The following is a 25,141-nucleotide window of genomic DNA, read 5'->3' as shown; positions in this document are numbered from 1 at the left end:
GTGTCTAAGGCTGACTGTTCAAGGTCATGTAGCTGGCAAGTGGCGGTGCTAGGGTAATGACATGGGCCAGAATTGAAAGCACCATCCACTGACCTCGCTAATGGGAGTGGGCATCTTAGACTTCCAAGTACCCTTTGGGCAAATCAGAGGGGATTTCAGAAGTCTGTAAGGGCCTCCTGAGTTCTCTGGCTGTAGAACCAGAGGTGTTGCTGGTGAGTGGAAGCCTTAGAAGGCACCCCTAGATGCTAGTGCACAAAGCAGAGGCGGTGCTGGTGGCTGTGTAGGCATCAAGTTGCAGTCTACTGGGGAGGAAGGTCCTTATTTAAATCTCACTGCAGAGTGTGTGTGTGTGTGTGTGTGTGTGTGTGTGTGTGTGTGTGACTGTGAAAGGGTGTGTGACTATGTATGAGTGTATTTGTGTAAAAGTGTGAGAGACTGTGTGTGTGGATGTGACAGTGTGTTTGTGAGTGTGTGTATGAGAGTGTATATGTGTGAGAAAGGTGTGAGAGTATGTGAGTTGTGTGTGTGAACTATGTGGGTGTATGATCCTCATGTTATTGTAATTATTGGTAAATTTGCAGCTGTCTTCTACCTTCCCCAAGCACATTTCCTCCTGTAAGTGATGAATTAACTGAAGAAGAGGAAGGAAGATTTTCCACTCTAAAAGGTCACGGGGATTTCTTGTTCCTTTATTGTGAGGGCCAACATAAAGTCTTGTTACATATCTATTTTGTCCTTTGTTCTCCCCGTCCAGGGTTTTCTCCTTCCATCTTCCTCATGTCCAAAGGCACAGTAGCTTTAGGAATCTCTGGGAAGGTGGAAACTGGAGGACACATAGGTTGAAATAGTGACACACCCAGCCTTGAAGTGTCACATGGAGTAAATAATGCCTTGCTATAACTTCCTAGTTCTTAAATTAGAATGGAAAAGATTAATAACCTAACTTACTCCCCTGCAACCAACTGCCCTTTTGAGGATGGCACAGCCTGTTCAATGCCCCTTCCAGATAAGCTAGAGACACTCAAAGGGCGTCAATGGAGTTAGTCGTTCTTGCTCTGTGGTGCTGAGTGAAGAAGCAATCTCGTTTTTCTAATTGAGAAAGGAGAAGTTCCATGCCTGGTGCCCAAACGAGCCGGAAGGTCAGCGGAGCCCGGGAGGGAGGGGAGGGAACACCGCACCACTCCCTGCTGTGACCTTTGTTTTTAAAAGAAATAAGGAAAATGTTGTCTTACCCCACACCACAAACGCATACTTTTTCAGCTTTGAAATTACAGTTCTTAGTGCCCATAGGAACCTAAGGATCTCTTGACCCACACCAGGAAGAATTAACATTAAATTATTGTTTTACTTGTGGGCAAGAACTGATCGGATAAGCTGCCTAGTTCTTTTAGACAAAAATTACCTACTGGAAAAATTAAGATTTTGAAGAAGTGATCTTACATGTTAATACTTTCCATGTCCCTTTTACAGCTGTCCCCATTTAAAAGTGCCTTAAATAGCATGAATTTATAAAGGAGTTTGGCTATTAGGAAATGTAGATTCCTCAACTTTACTCTCAATAGCTGTGAAGATACAGGCAACACACTGCCTTTGTGATGGCTGATAAACGTTGGAAGGTATCCAGAATGGGCTGGCTGTGCCAATATCTCTCTTCTCCCTCTTGCCGTGGAAAATGTGAGAAGTCTAAGAATAACCGAAGCACGCAGACAGTGAGGCTGGGGGATTCTAACACTGCTCCTCATGGAAGCGTATTTCCGTGAAATGAGACTTGCTTAAAAATGTATTGGGTGTATTTTAAAAGTCTGTTTAAGTTGGGCATGGTGGTGCACGCCTTTAATCTCAGCACTCGGGAGGCAGGGGCCAGACTGGTCTACAAAAGGGAGTCCAGGACAATCTGGGCCTGTTACACAGAGAAATCCTGTCTTGAAAAAAAAAATCAGTTTAATCTGGTCACATACATAAAGGAGCCAAGTCGGCAGCTATGGAATGGCTTTACCGTCAGATAAGCAGAGAAACACGCTCCATCCTAACTCCAGCACACAGCTCCACTCCGAGAGGCCCTTGGAGCTGTGCTGACTCCATAGCAGAGAGAGAATGTTAGGAATGCTGACTGTCCTCCACTCTGCCCAACTCCACTCTGCAGATAAGGTGAAGATTCAAGTGCCCTGCTCTCAAGGAAGAAGTCATTTGTCAAGTCACATGGTGTTGAATAGCGTCACAGATACTACTCACTTCTCCAACACCCACTAATCTGAGCAGGCTTTCTCTTTGGAGCCTTCCAAAGTCAAGTGAATGCGTATTTTATTTGCTACGTACTAACTATAAGGGCCTGAAATACACGCTTTGGGGTTTTACCAAGCATTCATTGTAAGGCAAGGGAGGTGGCCTGCAGGGGTGAGCCCTCTCCACTGCCTGACTTTGGAGTACCAAGTTCTGGTTTCATACAGATCTGCCGAGCACTCTAACAGGGTGAGGGAGTGGAACAGTCTAAATTTAAACTATAGAATCAACTCCTTCCAGTCTGGAGAGGCGTAGGTGGATCCTGTGAATTACACGGTAACGCACGCGCTCTCCCTGCATCCTGCTTGTGTCAAAACATTTCCAGGGCCTTTCATTTGGGGAGATCTTATTTTAGGTTACAGAATGGGGTGGAGACTCCCTTTCTTTCATTTTCTTCTTTTTTGTCTTTGTAGCATTATTTAAAAATTTTTGTGGACCTTTAGATGTTTTGTTTCTCTCTGAAAAAAAAAATGAAATGTGGTCAATATCTTTATGTGAACATTAATGGTGTTTAAACTGTGTATAATGGCTTTGCATCGAAAAGAATTTAATCATCAAATCAGAGTGACTGGCACTTAGATGTATCATTAAATCCTCAGGAATGCTGACTGTCCTTGTCGTGTTGTGGAAAGGGAAATTGGTCCTTAGGGAGTTGGTAACTTCCCTCAAACTTCTTTAACTGGTGGCTAGTAGGGCCCAGGACTTCAGTGTCTGTCTGATTGACAGTGCAAACTTAGGCACCGGACTGGCCTCAAGATCACTAATGGAAACATTGTTTCATTCCTTCAGTAGGCAAGGCAGAAGACTGCAAAGTAGGGATTTTAACATTATAGCCACTGTTCATTCCAAATGGGAGTTGCCCTAGCAAGGCTGTTTGAAGCCTGTTACAACTTCCCCATTGTTCTGTATAACCCAGGGTGGACACAAGATGTCTTTAGTGGCTGTAATCCACCGTCCATGGCCTTGTTTAGGTGCCTCCCTGTATAAGCCCCTAGGCTAGGTTGTGTTGTGCTGAATATTAACCCAGTGACTGTTCCAAACCACTGTGTCCCTGTAGCTTCCATCCCTACACACACACACACACCCTGCACAACCTTGTGTTCCCTCCCAGGCGCTGCACAGAGCTCACCCTCTCTCCCTTCCCCCTCCTCCTGTCTGTAGGTTGGACGAGACAAGTATGAGCCTGCCGCTGTATCGGAGCATGGTGACAAAAAGGGCAAAAAGGCCAAGAAGGAAAGGGATATGGATGAGCTCAAGAAGGAAGTGTCTATGGTGAGTGCTGGGAGGAAAACTGGCTCTGTGGGTTTCCCTAAAAATCCATTGCACCTGAGCCCTGTGGGTGTATGCTTCTGCACCGGCCTAGGGCAGAGAACTGACGGGTTGGTGCTGAAGAGTCTCCATTCTAGAAGCTACTAAAGGGTTGAGCAAGGTCTCTGTCTCCCCTCCATAAGCAGTGGAAGCATTCTTGATACCGCAGTCTACGCTTGTCTCTGAAGGATGCTGCTACTGCAGCCTCTTTAAGCTAAGGAGGCTTCCGTGACTTAACCCATCTCTAGCCAACCTGGACAGATGAGGGCCCCGTCTAGACAAGTGGTTCCCCACCTGTGGGTTGCCATCCATCTTGGGGTCGAACGGTTCTTTCACGGGGGTTACATATCAGGTATTTATTTACAGTATGATTCATAATAGCAAAATTACAGTTGTGAAGTAGTAGTGAAAAAAACATCACTGCTGGGGAACGCCACAACATGAGGAACTGAATTAAAGGGTCACAGCATTAGGAAGGTTGAGAGCCACAGTCCTAGACACCCAAGAGGCATTGGGTTTCTCTGACTCAATTCAGCAAATGTCACCCAGCGTTGGAGAGGAAGCTGTCTCAGGAGACAGTCGTGAGGGTGATGCTTAGCCTAGGCAGTTGAGGGAAGGAAGTTTCAATAGGGATGAGGAGTGAGGGTGCTTTTTTTCCTTTTGATTTTAGGATGTATAATTCTTTTTCTCCCCCCTTAGGACGACCATAAACTCAGCCTGGATGAACTCCATCGTAAATACGGAACAGATTTGAGCCGAGTAGGTACCCGTTTGATGCCTGCCATAGCAAATCATAGTTTTCCCTGTGGTATTGTGTTCCACCTTAGGTCAGACCTTACTAGGAGGATTGGACTGACAGCTGCCATTGGCTGTGTGACATGCACAGAACTTGGACTTCTCTGTTGCCGTTTCTTCCCTGAAACCTTGTTGGAGTGGACATTAGTTTCTCTGTGTTGCAGAGCACCCGGTTTTGTAGGTGGTTCCAAAGCCAGGCTCCTTCACTCAAAGTGTCTATATTTGTAAAACTTGAGAGACATACAGCAGCTGCTAGCTGGGTTTTTAGCAGTTAGTGTCCTTGTACTTTTCTCAGCCTGGCTCATGGTGGTGTGTCAGAACTTCTGTCACCCTGAGGTACGACTTATGTACAAATCTCAAAACACACCTTCCCTCCAAAATGTGTTTTGTATCTTTAAGTTCTCTCCCACTGCTATGAGAACTCGTCTGCGAGTGCTGTCACAGTCACAATCAGTACAGTGACTGAGATGGATGACACTATTTTAGTGACAGTCTGAGTCTTTGGAACAACTGCCCCTGTGCTCAGAGAGCGCCTAGGCTCTGCTCAGACTCTCTGCTCCCACTGGGCCAGGCTGCCTTCTCTAAGCATTTCACCTATTTATTGTTTTTATTAGTTTCTTATGTCTGTGGGCCCTTTACTTTGTAAACTGGGTTTAGTAGCCTGTAAGAGATGGTCATTAAATTAAGCAGGCTCCAACCCAGTGCTTAGGGGTGTAGACGGGGCTCAGACGTTAGGTGGTTGTTTTATTGAGCTAGCAGCAGGCACGTGACGCAGATGTGGATGCTAAATAATTCACTGGTCTTCTCTCATGCTGTTTCTTCTTTCCTCGCACTTACTAGGTAGCACCAAAGTTAAAAATAACAGACAGCACGTCCATAGAGGCACACTTTAGACAGAAATGTGTTCTGTCTCTTTCTAAGCTGATATTTTAGTAGTACAAGAGTAATCCTGTTTTCTCCTCTTAATGTGAGTCTTGTCTGCCACTGAGATGGGTTTTAAGGCCCATTAGACCATGCAGACGGCTATGCAGTGGCCTTTCCAGTGAGCACTGTTAAGCTGACAGGTTTCCCAGGAGTTAGCTGAAGTATGCGTGTGGGTGAGCCCTTCACTGCCTGGCCAGTGTTTTCATTACCATTGTGAGAATGAAGTTCTGTACTTACAACTTGGCTGTTAACTCAGGGAGGCTTGGATTCCTGCAGAAAAATTTTCCTGCTCTCCTGTTTTTAGGCTTCCCCCTCCCCCTTATAGAATCAATGTACAGAAAACTCTCAAAGCTCCTGACATGCAAAACCGAACCAGTTTGTTAAAACCGAGATCTTTTCGGTATAAAAAGCAACCTGATTCAGATTTTCCACAGTTCCTTTTAAAAGAAGTTTTAAATGAGGTCTTAGGGCATTACGGGCTCCTAGGGGAATGAGGTTTGTTTGTCTTTTGAGATTCCCTGCTTATTTTGGGGGAGTTAACCAGGCTTCACCTGGCTCTGCGGCCAAGAGCCTGTTTCTTCCATGGATTTCTTGTTGGAAGAGCGTGATGGCTTTTGAATGCTGGTGTGCTCTGTCTGATGCACGCCTCTCTACTCCTCAGGGATTAACACCTGCAAGGGCCGCTGAGATCCTGGCCCGGGATGGCCCCAACGCCCTCACACCCCCTCCCACTACTCCCGAATGGGTGAAATTCTGCCGGCAGCTCTTTGGAGGCTTTTCCATGTTACTGTGGATCGGGGCCATTCTTTGTTTCCTGGCTTATGGCATCCGAAGTGCTACAGAAGAGGAACCGCCAAACGATGATGTGAGTTGTGTAGTTACGGTAGCGCTGTTGCCTCCCAGACCGTCTTGGTCATCCCTGCTCACATTTGTCCCTTCTTCTCCCACTCTGGGTCATTCTGCTGGCCTGAGGGTGCCTGCAGCTCTGCTGAGCTCTGCCTGGCTCTGCCTCCCACTGCTTGATGGCACAGCTCAGCTCTGCACTTAGGTGTGCTGGACTTGCCTAGAAAAGTTTGTCCTTTAGAAGTTCTTGGAAAGATATCATTGTTTTCATGAAGCAGGAGAAATCGACTCACCTAGGAGATTTGAAAAGGCTCATTAAGTCAATGGCCAGGAATCTGTAACTTTCTCTGTGTCTGAGCCTCCTGCCCACAGGCTCTAGAGGGATAAATGTGAAGACACAAGCTCCCTATTCCTGAAGCTGTGGCCCCTCCAGATGTGTTTTCTATTCTGTCTGAGCTACCTGACTATTCCCTCTGGGGCCTAACTTGTCTGTTTTTACTTCTAGCTGTACCTCGGGGTGGTGCTCTCTGCTGTAGTCATCATAACTGGCTGTTTCTCCTATTATCAAGAAGCAAAAAGCTCCAAGATCATGGAATCCTTCAAGAACATGGTCCCTCAGGTACCCACTGCTTCATCCTTCCCTTTTGAGAGATTGACAGTTCTCACAATATAAGTTAGTGTGACATTAAGATAGTCCAAGTATCAAGTGACATTGTCCCCGAGAGCAAGGGCAGCGTCTTGTGAGAACAGCCCTAGGGTAACTGTTGAGCTGCAGTGTTTTTATATAAACATGAGTGATATCTTTGCTGTGGACCCAGGTAATTTGGGATACACGCATTTTTGTAACTTGGTTTTTTAATTTTTGAGCTTTACCCTTGCTTTGTTGGGCTCCCTCTAACGGTGTCAACCATCTTCCCTTCTGAAGCAAGCCCTTGTGATTCGAAATGGAGAGAAAATGAGCATCAATGCGGAGGATGTCGTCGTCGGGGATCTGGTGGAGGTGAAAGGGGGAGACCGGATCCCTGCTGATCTTAGAATCATATCTGCAAACGGCTGCAAGGTAGCTGAACCAGGAGACCTCTCTTGGCTAGCTCGGCTCGGCAGACCTGGGTCCGTGGTGAGACTGGGGAATCACCTGATGCTATTTTCCCTCACATACAGGTGGATAACTCCTCACTCACTGGTGAATCAGAACCCCAGACTCGGTCCCCGGATTTCACAAACGAGAACCCCTTGGAGACAAGGAACATTGCCTTCTTCTCAACCAACTGTGTGGAAGGTGGGGCTATTTAAGGCACTCCTTGGCATGTCTGAGTATTAGTGTGGGTATTAACAGAAAGAGGGAGAGGGGGCAGGGCACAGTTCCTCATTTCATTGGCTCTGTTCTGACAGCTTTCCTTAGCAGAGAGCAGAGAGGGAGGCTTCCCCTGCTGCCAGGAAAGCCCAGGAAGTTTTTCTTTGATCCACACAGTGGTCTGTGCTGATAGCAACAGGCCAGTGTGACTTCTCTCCTGGCGGTGTATACCAGTGCTGTCACCAGACTCTGCTTTAAAACAGACAGCAAGCTACCCAGAAAGCTGGTTCTGTTTAAATAAAGGACAGGAATCTGCATGTGTGTGTTCTCTGAAACCAAGCACATTTTCTGGCCTCTGGCTGACACGATCCCCTCACACCTTCTCTTAAGGAACCGCACGTGGCATCGTCGTGTACACTGGGGACCGCACCGTGATGGGCAGGATTGCCACGCTTGCCTCTGGGCTAGAAGGTGGCCAGACCCCCATTGCTGAAGAGATTGAGCATTTCATCCACCTCATCACCGGGGTGGCCGTGTTCCTGGGGGTGTCTTTCTTCATCCTTTCTCTGATCCTTGAGTACACCTGGCTCGAGGCTGTCATCTTCCTCATTGGTATCATCGTAGCCAACGTGCCAGAAGGTCTGCTGGCCACTGTCACGGTAAGATGCCCGGGGACAGCAGCAGTGGCCATCGCTCTGATCAGCTTGTGTGGGTACAGGGCTCAGCCATGAACCTCTTGCAGGGAGCTGCCAACGTCTATATTTATTTCTGTGCAGTCTTTGATTCCACATCACATGGTAAACTTTGACAGAGAAAACCTTAGCACAGGTTTATCAGAAACCCCAAAGCATATCATGTTTTTAAGTTATCATGTAACCCAGCTGAGGGCAATGGAGGAAAATAGTAATTTGGAGGTAGTATGGAGGGTAGATAGACTTGATAAATTCTGTTTGTTTTGTTTTTGTTTTTTTACATTGTTTATTGGAGATGGGAGGAAGTCCCTACCATCTTCATGACATCATGACTTGGGGAGAAGGCTGGAGAGATTGAATTCTAAACAGATTTCTTCTGTATTAAGATGTGGTGGAATTTGTCCAGCCTGGATGAGTGATGTCCGTTTCTTGCCTGCCCTGTCTGCAGGTCTGTCTGACACTCACTGCCAAGCGCATGGCGAGGAAGAACTGCCTGGTGAAGAACTTGGAAGCTGTGGAGACCTTGGGGTCCACATCTACCATCTGCTCAGACAAGACGGGAACTCTGACTCAGAACCGGATGACAGTGGCCCACATGTGGTTTGACAATCAGATCCATGAAGCTGACACCACGGAGAATCAGAGTGGTAAGGCTGGAGCCCACCTTACGCCGAAGCGCCTGCTCACCTTGGCCTATTTATTCTGTGTATATGTGGGCACAGGCATGCCATTGCACACACGTGGAGGTCAGAGGGCAGCTTGCAGGAGTCTGTTCTCCCCTGCTGTGTAGGTCCCAGATCATCATGCTGGCCTTCACTCTCTGAGCCTTCCTGCTTGTTTTTAAGCCCATGACACTGTTTTGGTTTTTGGTTTAATACTTATTGTTGGATGGAGAGAGAGGGAGAAAGGAGACCAATGAAGCTACCCCATGCACATGATTAAGAACCACTAGAAGCTAATGTCTTTGATTAGGAAGTGGGATGTATCAGTTCAGATTTTTATGAGACTTTAATAGAACTGGTAATATGCCACAGTCTGCATAGTGAGCGAGTCTTGAGCTGGAGAGATGGTTCAGCAGTTAAGAGTGCTTGTTGATCTTATGGAGGACCTAGGTTTGGTTCCTGGAACCTGTGTCAGGCCGCTCATAAGTGCCTATAACTCCAGTCACTGGGGAATTGATGCCTTCTTGCCTCTCTGAGAACCTGCATGCATGTGACACACATAAATTCATGCGTGTATTCATGCACACACAGAGAACGCACACATATACATCATGTATCCTTGCTTCCTTCCATCAGGTGTCTCCTTTGACAAGACGTCAGCCACCTGGTTCGCTCTGTCCAGAATTGCTGGTCTCTGTAACAGGGCAGTGTTTCAGGCTAACCAAGAAAACCTGCCTATTCTTAAGGTATGCCTCTGAGAAGTGCTCTGGCCTGTGGTTGTTTGGGGTGGGGTTGGGGGTGGGGGTAAGGGTGTGGTTAGCACATAAGAACACCACCTTGCTTTCCAAACAGCACCTTGCCTTTGTGTGTAGAAAAAGAGCTTCATTGCAGCATGCTTGAGATCTTTTATGGGAACCTTCGCTCCTTATAGCAAAGATTGTGTTGCCTTAGAGGTCCAAGTGCTCTCAGTGGTCACAGTCCATACTGATGGGGAGGAAGAGAACAGAAAGTGAAAATCGGACCTGAGAAAGTCTTTCTTGGTGAAGAAAACCTGTCTCAGTAGAGCAGGTTAGCCCTGCCCCTCAGACAGCACCTAACCAAGGGGACAGTGAGGCTGCCCTGCTGATTCTAATTGTGTTTGCATGCTCAGATACACTAGATTCCAGTAAATCCCTTAAGCCATTTATGTTCTTAAAATAGCTTAGCTATTTCCCTTATCTTGCTCGCTCTTAACTTGCTTACTAATGATGCAAAAATTAGATCCAGGCACAACCTCAGCCTCTCCGGGATACTCACACACAGTCTGGCATGGCTGGGATTTTACTGTTGCTCGTGTGCCACTGGAGTCCCACAAGGCCCACGAGTTAGAGATGTCCAGGTGCTGCGTGAGGTTCCGGGACCCCATCTGTCCACTGTGCCGCAGCTTGCCTGTGGGAGTTCTCTGTATAACCTCAGTCGCCAAAGCGAGTATGGCTCAGACGTAACTGAGGCGGCTTGTGAGGCTGGGCTTAGTTATTCTTTGAAGGCAGTTTGCTTGGCGTTGGTTTAAGAATGATGATGCTTAGCCGGGCGTGGTGGCGCACACCTTTAATCCCAGCACTCGGGAGGCAGAGACGGGCAGATTTCTGAGTTTGAGGCCAGCCTGGTCTACAGAGTGAGTTCCAGGACAGCCAGGGCTACACAGACAAACCCTGTCTCGAAAAACCAAAAAAAATAAAGAAGGATGATGCTTATCTTGGGAGTCACACTGAAGATGGCTGCTTTGTGTTTTGCCTTACCTCAGAATGGGGCATTTTCTATCTGTCTTGACCAAAGGTGGGGGGGTGTAGATTATGGAGATGTTTGAAGTATTTGGGTAGCTAAGCTGTGAAAATAATAGCTTTACTACCTCTTCCTGGCAAGGTTTCTGCAAGTCATTTTATTCTGCTCGATACTTGGATTTTCTTTTTTCCTTCCTTCCTTCCTTCCTTCCTTCCTTCCTTCCTTCCTTCCTTCCTTCCTTCCTTCCTTCCTTCTTCCCTCTTCCCAAATGCTCATCACCACCACCACCCTTCTTACACAGAGCTGCTGTCCTTGTGAGAATTCACTTGCTCACCTGTATGCGCCCAGGCTTGTGTGTCAGAGCTCTCACATATTCACCTGTATCAAAGTTGCTTACAGGAGAAATGCTTAGTAGGTCAAAACAGCTATGTGGCCATGTGAGTAAGTAGATCATAGAAAAACATATGTGTGTGTCCCCAAACAAAGACAGTGACTAAAATATCAGCTGATTATGCTGCTTCCAGAGCTGGTAACAGCTTCCAGCTCACAAACTTCAGGTGACTTTGCACACCTGAGTTAGGTTTACAGCATGGAGGCCTTTGCTTTGCCCTTGACAGTTTGTGCCCGGCTCTGAACCCTAAGCCATTTCACTTTAAAGGCTGGGCCAGTGAGTGATACTAGAAATCCTTGCTCTTTTTGGTTTTGTTTTTTTCCCCAGACTTATAAGCAGAAGTGTTCAGTTGTGAATAGTGTTGAATGTGGGGCTTTTTAGCAGCCCGGGGGAAGGTTATGCTAGACTGCAGTAGGTAGGGAGGTGTGTTGGTGGTGCCTCCAGGAACCCTTTCCCCTGAAGCTGCCGTGTATGCTGAAGGAGGTGAGGCTGGAGCCTGGGGCACTGTGAGCAGCCTGGTCCGGGTCACTTCTCACCTGTTTTCTCTGCCACTGACAAGATTGGAGTACATCCAGAGTTTTCTATTTCCCAGTGATGCCTTGTGAATCAGCCTTTCCAGGTCACTAACAGACGATGTCTCTGTTCCCAGCGGGCAGTAGCGGGAGATGCCTCTGAGTCGGCGCTCTTAAAGTGCATTGAAGTCTGCTGCGGCTCCGTGATGGAGATGAGGGAGAAATACAGCAAGATAGTGGAGATTCCCTTCAACTCCACCAACAAGTACCAGGTACGCCGATCAGGGACGCTCATACAGCGCAAGGGGGTGCTGGGGACATGAGCGAGAGGAAGAGACATTCCAAACTCAGGTTCCACCCGGTGTAACTTTAAATTTGGGAGTGTCCTTTTTATTTGAATATCAGTAGGAGAAATCAAACCTCTCTCAGAATGTTGTTGGGGACCTTGGAATTGGGGGGCGCTGGAAGGGGAGGGAGATTTTGTGTACGCAAGCATTGACCAGCCTTTTGCTTGTCCAAGAGTTCATGGTGGTCTCTGTGAGCAAGCACATGTAAGATGTGTGTTCACACATGAACTTAGGCATGCGGTAAGTGCTTTTTCCTTCTGTAGCATTCAACATGTATGTATCGTGAGGTATTTAGAGGTCCTGAGAGGAGATCTTACTTGCTTTGTAGTAAATACTAACTAGTTAGGAAAACCTACTCTTACCCCCTGAATTGCCGCGTGCAGCCACCTAATGTTTCCTTCTGAATAAATAATCTTCACAGTTGTCCATTCACAAGAACCCAAATGCATCTGAGCCCAAACACCTGCTAGTGATGAAGGGCGCCCCAGAAAGGATCCTGGACCGCTGCAGCTCCATCCTTCTCCACGGCAAGGAGCAGCCACTGGATGAAGAGCTGAAGGACGCTTTTCAGAACGCCTACCTAGAGCTGGGGGGCCTTGGAGAACGTGTGCTAGGTATGCAGGTGACTGCCACGACTCCTGAGCACAGCTCTGTCAGACAGCCACAGCAACTTCTATGTCTTCTGGATGTTCCTCTTAATTTTGAGGGGAGCTACCCTGCTTATTTGATATGCCTTACATTGTTTAAAGCAATAGTTGGTGGGGCAATAATGATCATTTTAGCCCAGTCTTGATGACTTACTGACCTGTGGCTTGATGCTACTCAGTTCTGTATAGCAAGAGGTGGGGGTGGGGGGGCAGTTTATTATCTAACCTCATTGTTAGGGCCATGGTCTGTAAGCTTAGTTAAAACCTGCTAGTGTTTGGTGTGCCTAAGTTATACCTAGGATGACTGTTCTTGTCCATGGGATGGGAAGTGACCACTCTACTTATAAAACCAGCACAGTAAACCAGAAAGCCAGGCTGCTGACTATCATAACCTAGCAACTGCTGAGAAGTTGGCTCAGAAGTTTATTTTTCCCTCTGTCCAGTTTATTTGTGCAAATGGCACTAAAAATATTTTGTATATTGATAGACACAAATGCATTATTTGATTATTCCTGGTGAGATCATTGAGAACCAATCACTTCGTCTAGTTCTCTGAGTCAGACACCTTTTCCTGCAAAACTAACCCACAGGCAGTGTTTCTCCCACGTGTCTGTCCAACCGAAGGACTAGAGTCTTCTCTAAGGTCATTTTGCTTTTTCGCTTTGCCCAACCCCAAATAAGAAGGCTCTACTACTCTTCTTGAGCCTGCACGGTGTCTTCTGTCCCACTGGACAGACTGTTGTGACTGTCACACGGTACTGAAGGCCAAGTCTGGGGTGTCTTATGTCTTAGAATGATAGAACCCTATGACACAGTTACAGCAGGATATCTGTTCTGTGTTCATTGTCAAAGAAGCTCCTAAGAATGTCCGCCCTGGTGCTCAGTAACAGTGACTAGATAGGAAGAGACGGCTTCAGTTTCCCAGATAAGGTACTTAGATATTCATCACACTGCAGCCCAGTGGTGTGGTGCTAAGAGCTAATGTTGTCAGCTCAGTGTCCCCCACATTGAGTACTCTGTCCCTTGGTAACTCTTTCTGGAGAAGTCTGTCTTCCAGCCACTCTTGTTCTTTCCCTGACTCTGTCTTACTCGTACACTTTCACATTTAACATGCAACCCAAGATGTTGAAGGGCTGCAGTGACCCCCACTGTCTAAGGCACGGGGAACCTAACAGGTGTGTGCTCTCCTTCGTAGGTTTCTGCCACCTCCTCCTGCCTGACGAACAGTTTCCCGAAGGCTTCCAGTTTGACACTGACGATGTCAATTTCCCCGTGGATAACCTCTGCTTCGTGGGTCTTATCTCCATGATTGACCCTCCCCGAGCTGCTGTCCCCGATGCTGTGGGCAAATGCCGCAGCGCTGGGATTAAGGTAGGGCCTCTGTGTCTCCTGACTCCATCACAGAGCCGTGGGTCCTGTTCTCAACAGTGCCCCAGGTCTAGGCAGCTTCTCTCTCTCTCTCTCTCAGATACTCTTAAAAGGTTGGGTAAAGAGCAGATGTGCAGTTGGAGGCAAGGAAGCACCTTACTTAGTCTTTGATAAAAGAAACACAAATGACAAGAAAAAGACAAAAAGATTGAGGTTTAAATTTGGAAATGCAGTGAATGGCGCATTCCCCGTGTTGTGAGCTGACTTCTCGTTGATTCGGTCTCTGTCTTTTTCTGAGGGGCTCAATACTGTGCTGCTGCATTTACGCCCTCTTCCGCTGTCCTCACGCTTACGAGAATGCCTCTCTGAGAAGCTGATAGTAGGACGTTGTATTTCTAAACATGGGCTGGGGACACGGCTTAGTGGTTAAGTGACCTGAATTCGCACCACCTCATGCAGCTCACAACCATCCATGACTCGGGCTCCTGGGAGTCTGATACCTCCAAGGACTCCTGCACTTGGTGCACTGTCCCCCTACCCCTTGACACAAACTCATACACACATAATCAAAATAAAATCTATAGTTGTTGTCCTTCAGAACCGGGCAAGTGTGAAAGTGCTAACCAGCAATATACATGTCATGATATATAGTCCAACCAATATTAGGCTTTCTTTCTTCTTTTAATGGTTTTAGTAGAATTTGATTTTTATGTTTCTGTAAGTATGATATATGCAGTATGGATGTGGTCATGTGTCATAAAATCTTGGTGTTGGGATGTGTTTCCGTAAAACCGTGTTTATATTTTTCATAAGTTGATACATGTCATTCAACTTCCTGTTTCAGGTCATCATGGTTACAGGAGACCATCCAATCACAGCGAAAGCCATTGCCAAGGGGGTAGGCATTATCTCAGAAGGCAATGAGACTGTGGAAGACATTGCTGCCCGCCTCAACATTCCAGTGAACCAGGTGAACCCCAGGTACGACAGACAGAAAGCTTAAGTATGGGCCCTCCTTGGCTCTGGGCCGATTGTGTCTCGGCTTGCACCAAGGGAGTAGTGAGTGCACCTGCACTACTAGGGAGGAGTCACACATCCATGGTGCTCGATGTAATGGTGTAAGAGGCTGGGAGGGAATCCCACTTGCTGAGCTTGGAAGTAGAGGCTTAAGGGATGTTCAGAGTGCTTGGAACTGGAGAAGTCAGATGATAAATAGTCTGGACTAGCCACTGGACCGTTCATGCCTCGTCAGTTTCCAGGCTGAAAAAATAAATGAGAAAGGACAATTGTTCAGATGGCTCCGGCAACAAAGAAGGGAGAGGCCATCGAAGTAGAGAGAGCATGGGTGAGGTGCTCAGGCAGTGAGGTGCTTGCCTCATGAGCCTCATGGCCTGAGTGATCCCTGGAGCACATCTGGAAGTAGGAGAGAAATGACTCTTAAGTTGTTCTCTTGGCTTCCATATGTGTGGCTTGGCATGTGTTCCTGCATACACACATCATCCACATGTATGCACGCGTGGATGCATCCACACATACACACACATTAGTTAAAAAGCATATAGTGGAGACAGTTTTGTTTTCATTCTGTTGTGGTCTAGAGCTTCCTCGCCCTGATTTGGGTTTAGAAAAGGGTTTTCTCGGCTCCGTCATTTCTAAAAGCATGTCTGTTATTCCAGTCCGTCTGATAGAGTTGGGGACAGGGAGGTTGCAAGCTGGCCTCCCACGGGTGGCTGTGAGCCTTGAATGAGGTGATCCGTGTAACCGTCTATAAATACTGAACAGGACCAGCTCTTACGTGGCGGGGAAGTCATTTGGGTCTTGGTTCTGTTTCGGAAGTGCTGGCGAATGGGCAGGTGACCTTTGTGACTTTCCTGGTCCCAATTCTAGAGATGCCAAGGCCTGTGTGGTCCACGGCAGTGACCTGAAGGACATGACCTCCGAGGAGCTGGATGACATCTTGCGGTACCACACAGAGATCGTCTTTGCCAGGACCTCTCCTCAGCAGAAGCTCATCATTGTGGAGGGCTGCCAGCGGCAGGTCCGTGAGCTACGGGGGCCACAGGGCCACAGGGCCTCAGGCTCCGGGGTCCGGTGACAGCAGAGCCAGAGTAGAGAACAGGCTCTCTGTGTGCTGGGGAGTTCAGGCATAGGAAGAGGGATTCTGCCATGCTGTAGCCTAGAGTTAAGCACTGATGAAGTCTCATGGAACAGCTGAGTGGGTCCTCCTGTCTTCAGAGGAAGTGGAGGTTGCCAGAAGACCCTCCCCTGATTTTTAACCATTGCTGTGCTGCAGGGACAGGGCTTACCACAATGCTGTTCACCAAAATCATTTCTGGGTTAAATGGGAGGAGAATATGCTTGATGTCATTTTTCCCTATTGTCATTGTGGGTGGGGTCCATGTCTACTTAGCCAAGATGATTCCAGGACTCGGTCCCTGCAGCCTCAGTGGGAGAGAAGGGCATCTATAACCTGCTGAGTGTGTCTCCCTTCATTTCATCCCTGCAAAGATTTGGGCTTTATTAACCCCCTCCCCACCTCCTCCTTCTCTGGACAGGGCGCCATCGTGGCCGTCACAGGGGATGGTGTCAATGACTCTCCAGCTTTGAAAAAGGCAGATATTGGGGTTGCCATGGGGATTGTTGGCTCTGATGTGTCCAAGCAAGCTGCTGACATGATCCTTCTGGATGACAACTTTGCCTCCATTGTGACTGGAGTAGAGGAAGGTGAGAGCACCTTTAAGAGGCCACCGACAGCTCATCCCAGTGGGCAGTTAGTGAGCTTGTCTTCAGGTCCTCGTCCGCCAGTCTCTTCAAGCCTTATAATAAAAACAATCTTGCTTTTCCAGGTCGTCTGATTTTTGATAACTTGAAGAAATCCATCGCTTACACCCTAACCAGTAACATTCCGGAAATCACCCCCTTCTTGATATTTATTATTGCAAACATTCCACTGCCCCTGGGGACTGTGACCATCCTCTGCATTGACTTGGGCACTGACATGGTACGTGAGTGTCTATAACCACGCAAGTAGTATTAACATATACCCATACGCTGCTACCAGGGCTGGATTCTTGGGACCTGTGAGTCTGGCATATGAAGAGAAGTTCTCAGTGAATGTCTAGGTTTCTTTCCAGCCTCAGCATCATTGGCTACGTGTTAGCTGCCCTAGGGGCAGTTGTCCACATTCACTTTACCAGAAGAAAATTCTCATTTCTGCATAATTTACTTTAAAAAACATTAGATTCCCTAATATTATTCCATGTACCAAAAAGAAATACATTCAGAAAAAAGGAAGGCAAGGTGCTAGAGAGGAGGCTCAGTGGTTAAGAGAGCCTGCCAGGTCTCCCATTTAACATACACACACAGAAATAAAATCTTAATATTTAAAGAGGGAGCAGGAGTTTTACAGCAAACAGTTCCTAATACCCACTTGTGTTCCTTCTCACCTCCCCTAGGTTCCTGCCATCTCCCTGGCCTACGAGCAAGCTGAGAGCGACATCATGAAGAGGCAGCCCAGAAACCCCAAAACGGACAAACTTGTGAACGAGCGTCTGATCAGCATGGCCTATGGACAGATCGGTGAGCCTTGTCCCTGTGCATGGCGGGTGCTAGGAAGGGCCCGGAGGGGTGTGCTCTGTCTGGAGTAAGCGGTGATGGGGCTCAGACTGAAGAGAGACAGATAGGAGAGAGCCCAGCCGTAGAGTAAGGCTCTGACTTCAGTTCTGAGTGTGCAGTAGAGGGAGACGGGGACCAGACTGGAGTCTTTGCCATGGAAGAAGTCCTCAGCTGCCTGACAGGTGGTGACTTTTGTGAAAACTGTAGTTCTTTAAGCAGTGATGGCAACCTTCCTCATTGAGCCCTGTACAATATCAGTGCCTGGGTTGTCAACTTGGGCATTTTCCCTGGGTTTGGGGGAGTGGCAGGGCATATCCCTCTGTCCCATGGAATGGAGAGTTTGACATCATAAAACCCTGTCAGTTTGACAGCCTGCTCCATGAGTCCTCTCCAAATGATGGTTCTCCCACCCCCATCTCCCACTGGTTTCTGCTCCAGCAGACTGACCAGTCAACAGGACAGCTGGGAGACAGGAAACCCAAATGCCCTATTTCTTAATGCTGGTCTCCTTCAAGGGAACCAGGTGCAAGCCACCAGGAGTGACTGGATCTGGCCAGCAGTTAGGTCTGTGAACAATTGCTAGAGAAGGCATGGGTTAGCATCGTATAGGAACTATGACCAGCGGTCATTAGTTGACCCCTGGCAGCAAGGCCCCACATCTTTGAGGAAGACCTACTTTTGAGAGAATGATGGCTCTGTCCTGGAAAACTTGGGGTGTCCTGGCTGGATTGGATGGCAAGAGAAAAGGGGTGGCCATGAGATAATCATATCTCACTGACTGGCAAAGTGGCAGTGTGTGGGAAGTCCTGAAGAAGAAAAGAAATTATAATTTTTTAGATTAAATAGTAGGAAAACTGATTTCCTATTGGGTTTGTGCCCTGACAGAGCAGCTGATAGATAGAGAGATGGGTGTTTTAAAAGGAAGGCCTTTGTATCTTACTCTCAAGAGTAGAGCGGCCTTGAGCCCAGTGTGTCCCATACACTCCCTCCCGTCCCTCAGCACTTAAGGGACAGTCAGTGGCTGGCATGCCTTCCTGTGCCTTCATCAGTTGGTGATCCAGAATGGGATCCACCCCATTTCTATCCCCAGCTCCAGAACTCTCTGGGGCTGCTGAGGTGATGGTATGGAGAGTGGATGTGGAGAAGGGGCCTTGGGTGAGGTCTAGCACTCAGAGGGGTTTTCCAACTTAGGTATGATCCAGGCCCTGGGAGGCTTCTTCACTTACTTTGTGATTCTGGCTGAGAACGGTTTCCTGCCCTTTCACCTGTTGGGCATCCGAGAGACCTGGGATGACCGCTGGGTCAACGATGTGGAGGACAGCTACGGGCAGCAGTGGGTAAGTAACCGGTTTACTGGGGGATGGAAGCCAGTGCTCCTCCGACCCTGAGAACCAGCAGCAATGCCACTAGCTGTGAGCTGGGGAAGAGCCAGGACTGAGGTGCCCGCTTCCCCTTTCAGACCTACGAGCAGAGGAAGATCGTGGAGTTCACCTGCCATACAGCGTTCTTTGTCAGTATTGTGGTAGTGCAGTGGGCCGACTTGGTCATCTGCAAGACCAGAAGGAATTCTGTCTTCCAGCAGGGAATGAAGTAAGTTGTGAAGGATCTGGTAATTTTACACAAACCTTTAGAATAAATTCAGCATCCCACATCTATGACCTAGTTCCTGGAATCCCCGCCAGCCTACACCCTGAAGGCAGCAGCATGTCAGGATTCCTGTGATTAGAGCCCAACATAAAAGTCTTAAACTTAAAGGGCTGTTTGGGTGTGGGTTTGCATGGTTGTTCCTAGTTCTCCCCACCGCCTGCCGTTCTTAAGCCTGGTCTTTGTAGATGTCAGGGTGTTACAGCGTCAGAACGTTTTCCACACCCACAGAGAAGAAAGCTCAGCCCCCACCCCACCCCCATCCTGCAGCTCAGGGTCTTGCTGGCCGCTCATGCTACCACCTAACACAAAGCACTAGGAGAGAAATCTGCCTCTGCAACTTGAAAACTTTTGTCTCCCTTGAATTTTAGGAACAAGATCTTGATATTTGGCCTCTTTGAAGAGACAGCCCTTGCTGCTTTCTTATCCTACTGCCCCGGGATGGGGGCAGCCCTTAGGATGTATCCCCTCAAGTAAGTTGAGCCTCTTACATTCCAGAAGATGTGGACATAGTTTGTGTGGCTTTTTCCCTTGTGCCGTGTGCCTGGCTTCTGAGTGCTGTATGTACTGGTTCCTCGGCACTAGAAGATAGGGAAGCCAGACCTGCCAGTAAACCAGACCGGCAAATCTAGACCTGCCAGGCCAGGGATTTGACTAAAGGTGAGACTGACAGGCTCTGCTTCCTTGAAATTGCTCAACAGCAGACTGTTGAGCCCTCAGGTCCTCTGCTGTAAAGTCCAGCTGTCCTTAGAGCCACCTAGAGCTAGTCTAGGTCTTGGAGGCCCAGGCTCAAGTCCTGTTTGCTTCTCCTAGTCACATTATCACTTCTCCATCTTTTGGGAGACTCCAAAGGAGTTTGGAGAGGACTCACGGTTCCTTTGACCTCACAGTCCGTTGTGAGTGGAGCTGCGTAGTTTAGAAACTAAATTCCCAAGCTGTTCTGTGTTGAGAAGCAGCCCAGCCTTAAACATGGCGAATGACTTTGCGCTTTTGTTAGGTCTTGGTTTTTATATGCAGTGCTCACCATCCAGTCTGGCAGGCAGTGGAAACTTCCACGTACAATTGCTGCTGTCCAGTAACTGGTTGAGGCTGAGCAGTTACAACTCGATTAAACATGTGGAGTTGCAGAACAGGACACTCTTCCAACATCAGATCCTTTGAGAGCGTCAGTCTCTTGAATTCCACCTGGCCCTGTCATTGCTCAGACTCATCTGGACCATCTCTCTTCCTGGCCTCTTGCCAACACTTCCATACACTGATCTCATCTTAGAATTAAAACACTTTGGCCTCATCAAGTGCAGAGTCTATGGTGCAAGGTGGGGCAGGCCTCCAGGATGTGTCTCACAGCCTGTCCAAGGCCATAGTAGGTCAGTTCACTGTTGCCCTCTCTCTTTCCCTACATCTCTGGTAAGGATGGTCCCACCCAACCCATCAATCCTGATAGTCCCTTTGGGCTGAAGTCATTGCAGCATCTCTGTTGGGGTTGCTATTTCTGCTCTTCTGATAATAATCTTTATGGCTTTTTTTGGTCACTGTGAGAGGTTCCATAGTACCCTGCATAGATTAAAAGATGGAAGAAGTGTCCAAGTTGGGTTATATTGGCCAGAGCCCTGTTGAATGAGAGAGGGACAGAGAGGTCACAGGCTGCCACACAGCCTCTGACAAATCCCAACAAGGAAGAGCAGAGCCTCAGGACATTGCCATTTTCTGGGCACCTTGACGCTTTTGTGACCTGACTTGTCAGCTTCTCTCCATTTGGTCAGGGCTTCTGTTCCTGGCTGAGGCACTGAGGTCATCTTCCCACTGCTGTTCATGGCACATAGGAAGGGCGGAGACTACAGAGCTGGCAGGGCATCCTTCCTCCTTTGTTTATCCAGGAGCCCGTAGTCAAGGAAACCTGGTGCCTGTGGGAGGCCACCCGGAGCCTGTGTCTCTGCTGGGGACCATGTGGCAGCCTCTCCAGGCTCCCTCTCTGAAGACCTTTGTCATCTGTCAGGGCTCAGCTGGTCCTCCCTGACTCCATGGTCAGAGACCAAGATCAGGGTCTGAATAAACTGGCTTTGGCCCAGACTGGCAGTGCTTTGTCTGCAAATGCGAAGGCAGGAGAAAAATGCACTTGGGGACTTAAGCACTTTAGGAAAGGAAGAAGGAAAATGTTCAAGGCGCTCTCAGATTGTCAACAGAAAATGCAACCTGATTCCTAGGGAAGCGCAAGGTGGACGGGTTTCCTGCATGAAATGTAGGCTGGCCTCTGGCTCTGGGGCTAGCAATAGAGCTTCTACTGGGTTTTCTTGCCGGGGGGAGGTGGTTGGTTGGTTGTTTTTAATTCTGTGAATGAATCCATGTGGTCAGCTACCTGATGGTTTCCGGGACGGACACTTTGGAGATGTACGCATTCTCTGTCTCCCATTGAATGGTTCCATGTGTGTCTGACTTAGTGCTGATTTCATTTGCAGACCTACATGGTGGTTCTGTGCCTTCCCCTACTCCCTTCTCATCTTTGTGTATGACGAGGTGCGGAAGCTCATTATCAGGCGGCGCCCTGGCGGTAAGTGGGACAGGCAGGGCTGGACTTCCTCCCGTCAGGTCACAGGTACGCGGCCACGGACACAACTGTGCTAAGGTAGAAACACACCGTGGTTTTTAAGACCTTAAAAAGTGCAAGGCAAATGTAGAGAAAGCCTTAACATAAACCTAATAATAATAATATTCTTAGAGAGAGCTAATTAGCTACATCTGAGGTCTCAGATACACATATGCATACATGCGAGCGTGTATACACACACACACACACACACACACGATTATCCTTAGCGAGTCCCTGTCCTGGTTTTTCCCAAAAGAGGACTCACTACCTATGGCTCTCTCTCTCTCTCTCTCAGGCTGGGTGGAGAAGGAAACCTACTACTAGCCCACTGCCCTGCACGCCGTGGAACATTGTGCCACACACTGCACCCACCCCTACCCCCTCTTTGTGTACTTCAAGTCTTGGAGCTCGGAACTCTACCCTGGTAGGAAAGCACCAAAGCATGTGGGGATGCAGACGTCCTGGAATGAAGCATGTAGCTGTAACGGGGGGCGGGGCGGGGGGGAGGGCTGCCTGAGAAACACCGTGTACGGGGACGACAGCGGGCAAGGTTTATACGTGCCTTTTTGTTTTTGTAAAAAAGGAAAACCTGGAAAGACTGAAAGATTACGTTTTATATCTGGATTTTTACAAATAAAGATGGCTATTATAACGGAATTTGCTTTTGAGTCCTTGTCGTTTCTTGTGGCAGAGGTTGAATGTGACAAGCTGTGCGGTGTTTCCAGGTGGATCCCAGGCCGTCAGCTCTGAAGCATCTCCTGGGCCTTGTTAGGAAAGGCAGCCCAGCCCTGACAAGGCTGTCAGCTGCGTTAATAAGCTCCCCAGGTGACTGACACCCACATCTGAGAGCCAGGGGCCAAGAGGAAACTGTTCCCATTCTTCTGGTCCACGAGCTCCCCTGACCCACTTTCCTGGACAGTGCCCTGGTTCCCGCAGCCACCGCCCCACCTGTTCCTTGGCTCTGGGCTTCTTTGAAGAACCCTTCACCTAGGTGAATTCCTGACCTCAGCCAAGGCCTATGCAAATCTCAGTCCCTCAGGCCTTCCTTCCTGCTTGCTCTCCAAATCCAGCCCACTCCAAGTGCCTCAGAGCCCGTTTGTCTAAATGGGAAAGTCTACGTGGCTGTCAGACATGTGTGGTCTGGTACTCCGTCCATAAATCCTTCCCTAAGTTAGTGCCACCAGCAGCAGTTCCAGGAAGTGGTTACAGGCCAGGAGGCCTTGAAAAGATGAAAGGTTCCATGTGCTTCCAGGTCTCGGTGGAGGAGCATGCACTGCAATCAGGGGCCTTCAGTGCTAGGAAGGGCTGTTAACCATGGCTCTCATTGCCTCTCCTGAGGGAAGTATAACGAGCTGTGGTCACCTCTGGTGCCAAATAGTGACCTTCATCCACCAGATGATCTGTGTGTGTGTCTGAGAAGTCTAGCCCATCAATCCTGTTCCTCTGTTGCTCTGACGTGGGTGAGGGGAGCAAATGTCACATGCCCCCTTAATAGCCATCGTTCATCTCCTGCCTTGGGCTCTTTACTGATCAATGCATGCAAACAAGTCATCTTCTACAAGAAGTGTCTCAAAGCAACATCGAAACTGGGAGGAAAGAAGAGCCCCTGGGATTAGAAGGCTCCCACCAAGGCTGAGGAGACTCTAGGGTATCCTCTTGGGGAGACGTCCCAGTGAACTTAGACCACCACAAGCCTGTTTGTCCCAACCATGACACTTTGTTCATTTTCTGTCACTCCTGCGTGTTATCCAGTGACAACACACTATGATGAAGGTCAGGGGTGTTTACAGACAAGGAATTGACTCAGCCTGATACCTTAGGCCCTCCCTGGAAGGACAGCTTGCTGCCAGTCAGAGCCCCTCCACTGTTCTAATCTGGGAAGCACCTCAGAGAGAGGAGGGCTTCTGAGGCTCCACCCCCTTGTCCACCAGGACATTTCTGCCCTTTTCTGTTTAGTGATTGTTCATCATTGGATAAGGGGTAGGTAGTCAAATACTGAATGTAGAAAAAGAAGCTAAGTAGCCAGAGGTTCAGGGCAAGCTATTGCCAAAACCAAGTCTCCTAGTGGCTGGGGCTTCCCACCCTGGTGACTAGGCTCTAACTCCTCCCTACACTAAAGCTGCATGAGCCTATGAGGAATCTCTCTGACCCCTCATAGTAACAGTGCCTAAGATGAGGTCAGTGACCAGCCAACTGTCTGTGCCCTACAGATGCGCATCTGAGCCTGCCCTGACCGCCCTCTTGAGTGCTCCCCAAGGCTTTGGCCTGTACACTGCTTGCTTTACTGGTCCTTGCAGCATTTGAAAGTGAGTCTTGTTGGCCCTGTACATCCTGAGTTCCCACCCCTCCCTGTGGCCATCTCACACTTTCTCTGGGCCATAAATGAGGGCCCCAAGAGAACCATGACTTCTTTCCTTGCTCACTTCCCAATTGGAACACTTATTCCTCCATTCCCCGCCCCCCTCCCTCTTGACAGCAGCCCCCTGAAACCATGTATCTGAAATCAATTGAGCAGACTATCCAGCCATGGTCACTCCTTAGTCCTTCCTGGCCTCAGCAGCACACACGCCACCTGCCATACCACTTCCAGAACACCTCCTGTCCTGCAGCCATCTCGGCTCACTCAAGCCCCTCATTTCTCACGGCTCCTTGCTCCTTGGTCCTCACAAGAATAGCTTCCTGTCCTTCTTTCCCCTGGCTCTGTATTCCTGCTGGGGTCATCTCCACCTTTAATCTGATCGTTCCTCCCTAAATCCACTTGCATCTTGGACATCTTCACGTATTCGGAAATTAGGCGCTTTACCTAAGAGGCAAACCTATTTAAGTACCTGCAAAATGAACAAAATCTGGGCTGTGATGCATCCATCTCCTGTTGCCCAAGCCAAAAACTTGGAACTATAGAGACCTCTAACCATGCTGTGACAATCACCAGGATGTGGGCGCCGACAAGGCAGCCGTGAGCACGGACAAGGCGGCTGAGGTCAGAGGCTTGGTGTTTTCTGATAGCCCAGATTCAAGCACAGCTATTTAGTAATTGAATGACTTCTAACTCATTTTTATATCTATATGTGTGAGTGTGTGTATATGTGTGTATATACTATATAATTATACTATATATCGTAATTATATATATTACATAATTACATATATATATACACATAATTACAGTATATACTATAGAAAATTGCACAATGCCTATGCAGCTATAATTTTTAAGTGTATGCTCATTGGTACCACTGCTTCCCAGGGGGAAGAGCTTAGCCTATCTGATCTGTGCCCAGGTTGCCACCAGCCTGTGACTTAGGGTCCCTCTATCTCAACACTGAAGTTTGAAATCAGAGAGTTGAAGAACAAGCAGGTGTCTAGAACTAGATACAGAGTTAGAGTGGGGGACCATGTCAAAGTCATGAAGAAGTCAAGCTCCTCTAAGAAGTACAGAGGCATCAGTAAGGGCACTGGACCCCGGGCTGA

General features: G+C 48.3%; 1 protein-coding gene across 1 annotated transcript in view; it reads left to right on the top strand.

Annotated features, from left to right (window-relative positions):
• The window catches only part of Atp1a1 (ATPase, Na+/K+ transporting, alpha 1 polypeptide), a 28,489-nt gene extending 6,158 nt beyond the window's left edge, over positions 1-22,331 (top strand). Inside the window, exons 2-23 of the mRNA NM_144900.2 lie at positions 3,442-3,552; positions 4,288-4,347; positions 5,969-6,172; positions 6,656-6,769; positions 7,076-7,210; positions 7,312-7,429; positions 7,835-8,103; positions 8,585-8,783; positions 9,435-9,544; positions 11,600-11,734; positions 12,231-12,423; positions 13,652-13,827; positions 14,669-14,805; positions 15,712-15,862; positions 16,380-16,548; positions 16,671-16,825; positions 17,280-17,403; positions 18,631-18,776; positions 18,899-19,029; positions 19,455-19,556; positions 21,540-21,631; positions 21,966-22,331. Of these exons, the coding sequence (NP_659149.1) occupies positions 3,442-3,552; positions 4,288-4,347; positions 5,969-6,172; positions 6,656-6,769; positions 7,076-7,210; positions 7,312-7,429; positions 7,835-8,103; positions 8,585-8,783; positions 9,435-9,544; positions 11,600-11,734; positions 12,231-12,423; positions 13,652-13,827; positions 14,669-14,805; positions 15,712-15,862; positions 16,380-16,548; positions 16,671-16,825; positions 17,280-17,403; positions 18,631-18,776; positions 18,899-19,029; positions 19,455-19,556; positions 21,540-21,631; positions 21,966-21,994 (3,060 nt within the window). The 3' untranslated portion in view covers positions 21,995-22,331. The remainder of the gene's footprint in view (positions 1-3,441; positions 3,553-4,287; positions 4,348-5,968; positions 6,173-6,655; positions 6,770-7,075; positions 7,211-7,311; positions 7,430-7,834; positions 8,104-8,584; positions 8,784-9,434; positions 9,545-11,599; positions 11,735-12,230; positions 12,424-13,651; positions 13,828-14,668; positions 14,806-15,711; positions 15,863-16,379; positions 16,549-16,670; positions 16,826-17,279; positions 17,404-18,630; positions 18,777-18,898; positions 19,030-19,454; positions 19,557-21,539; positions 21,632-21,965) is intronic.
• The last annotated feature ends 2,810 nt before the right edge of the window (positions 22,332-25,141 follow it).

This window comes from Mus musculus, chromosome 3 (assembly GCF_000001635.26).
Source record: "Mus musculus strain C57BL/6J chromosome 3, GRCm38.p6 C57BL/6J".
NCBI lineage: Eukaryota > Metazoa > Chordata > Mammalia > Rodentia > Muridae > Mus > Mus musculus.
Note: the sequence above shows the minus strand (reverse complement) of the source record. Positions and strands in the feature narration are given on the sequence as shown.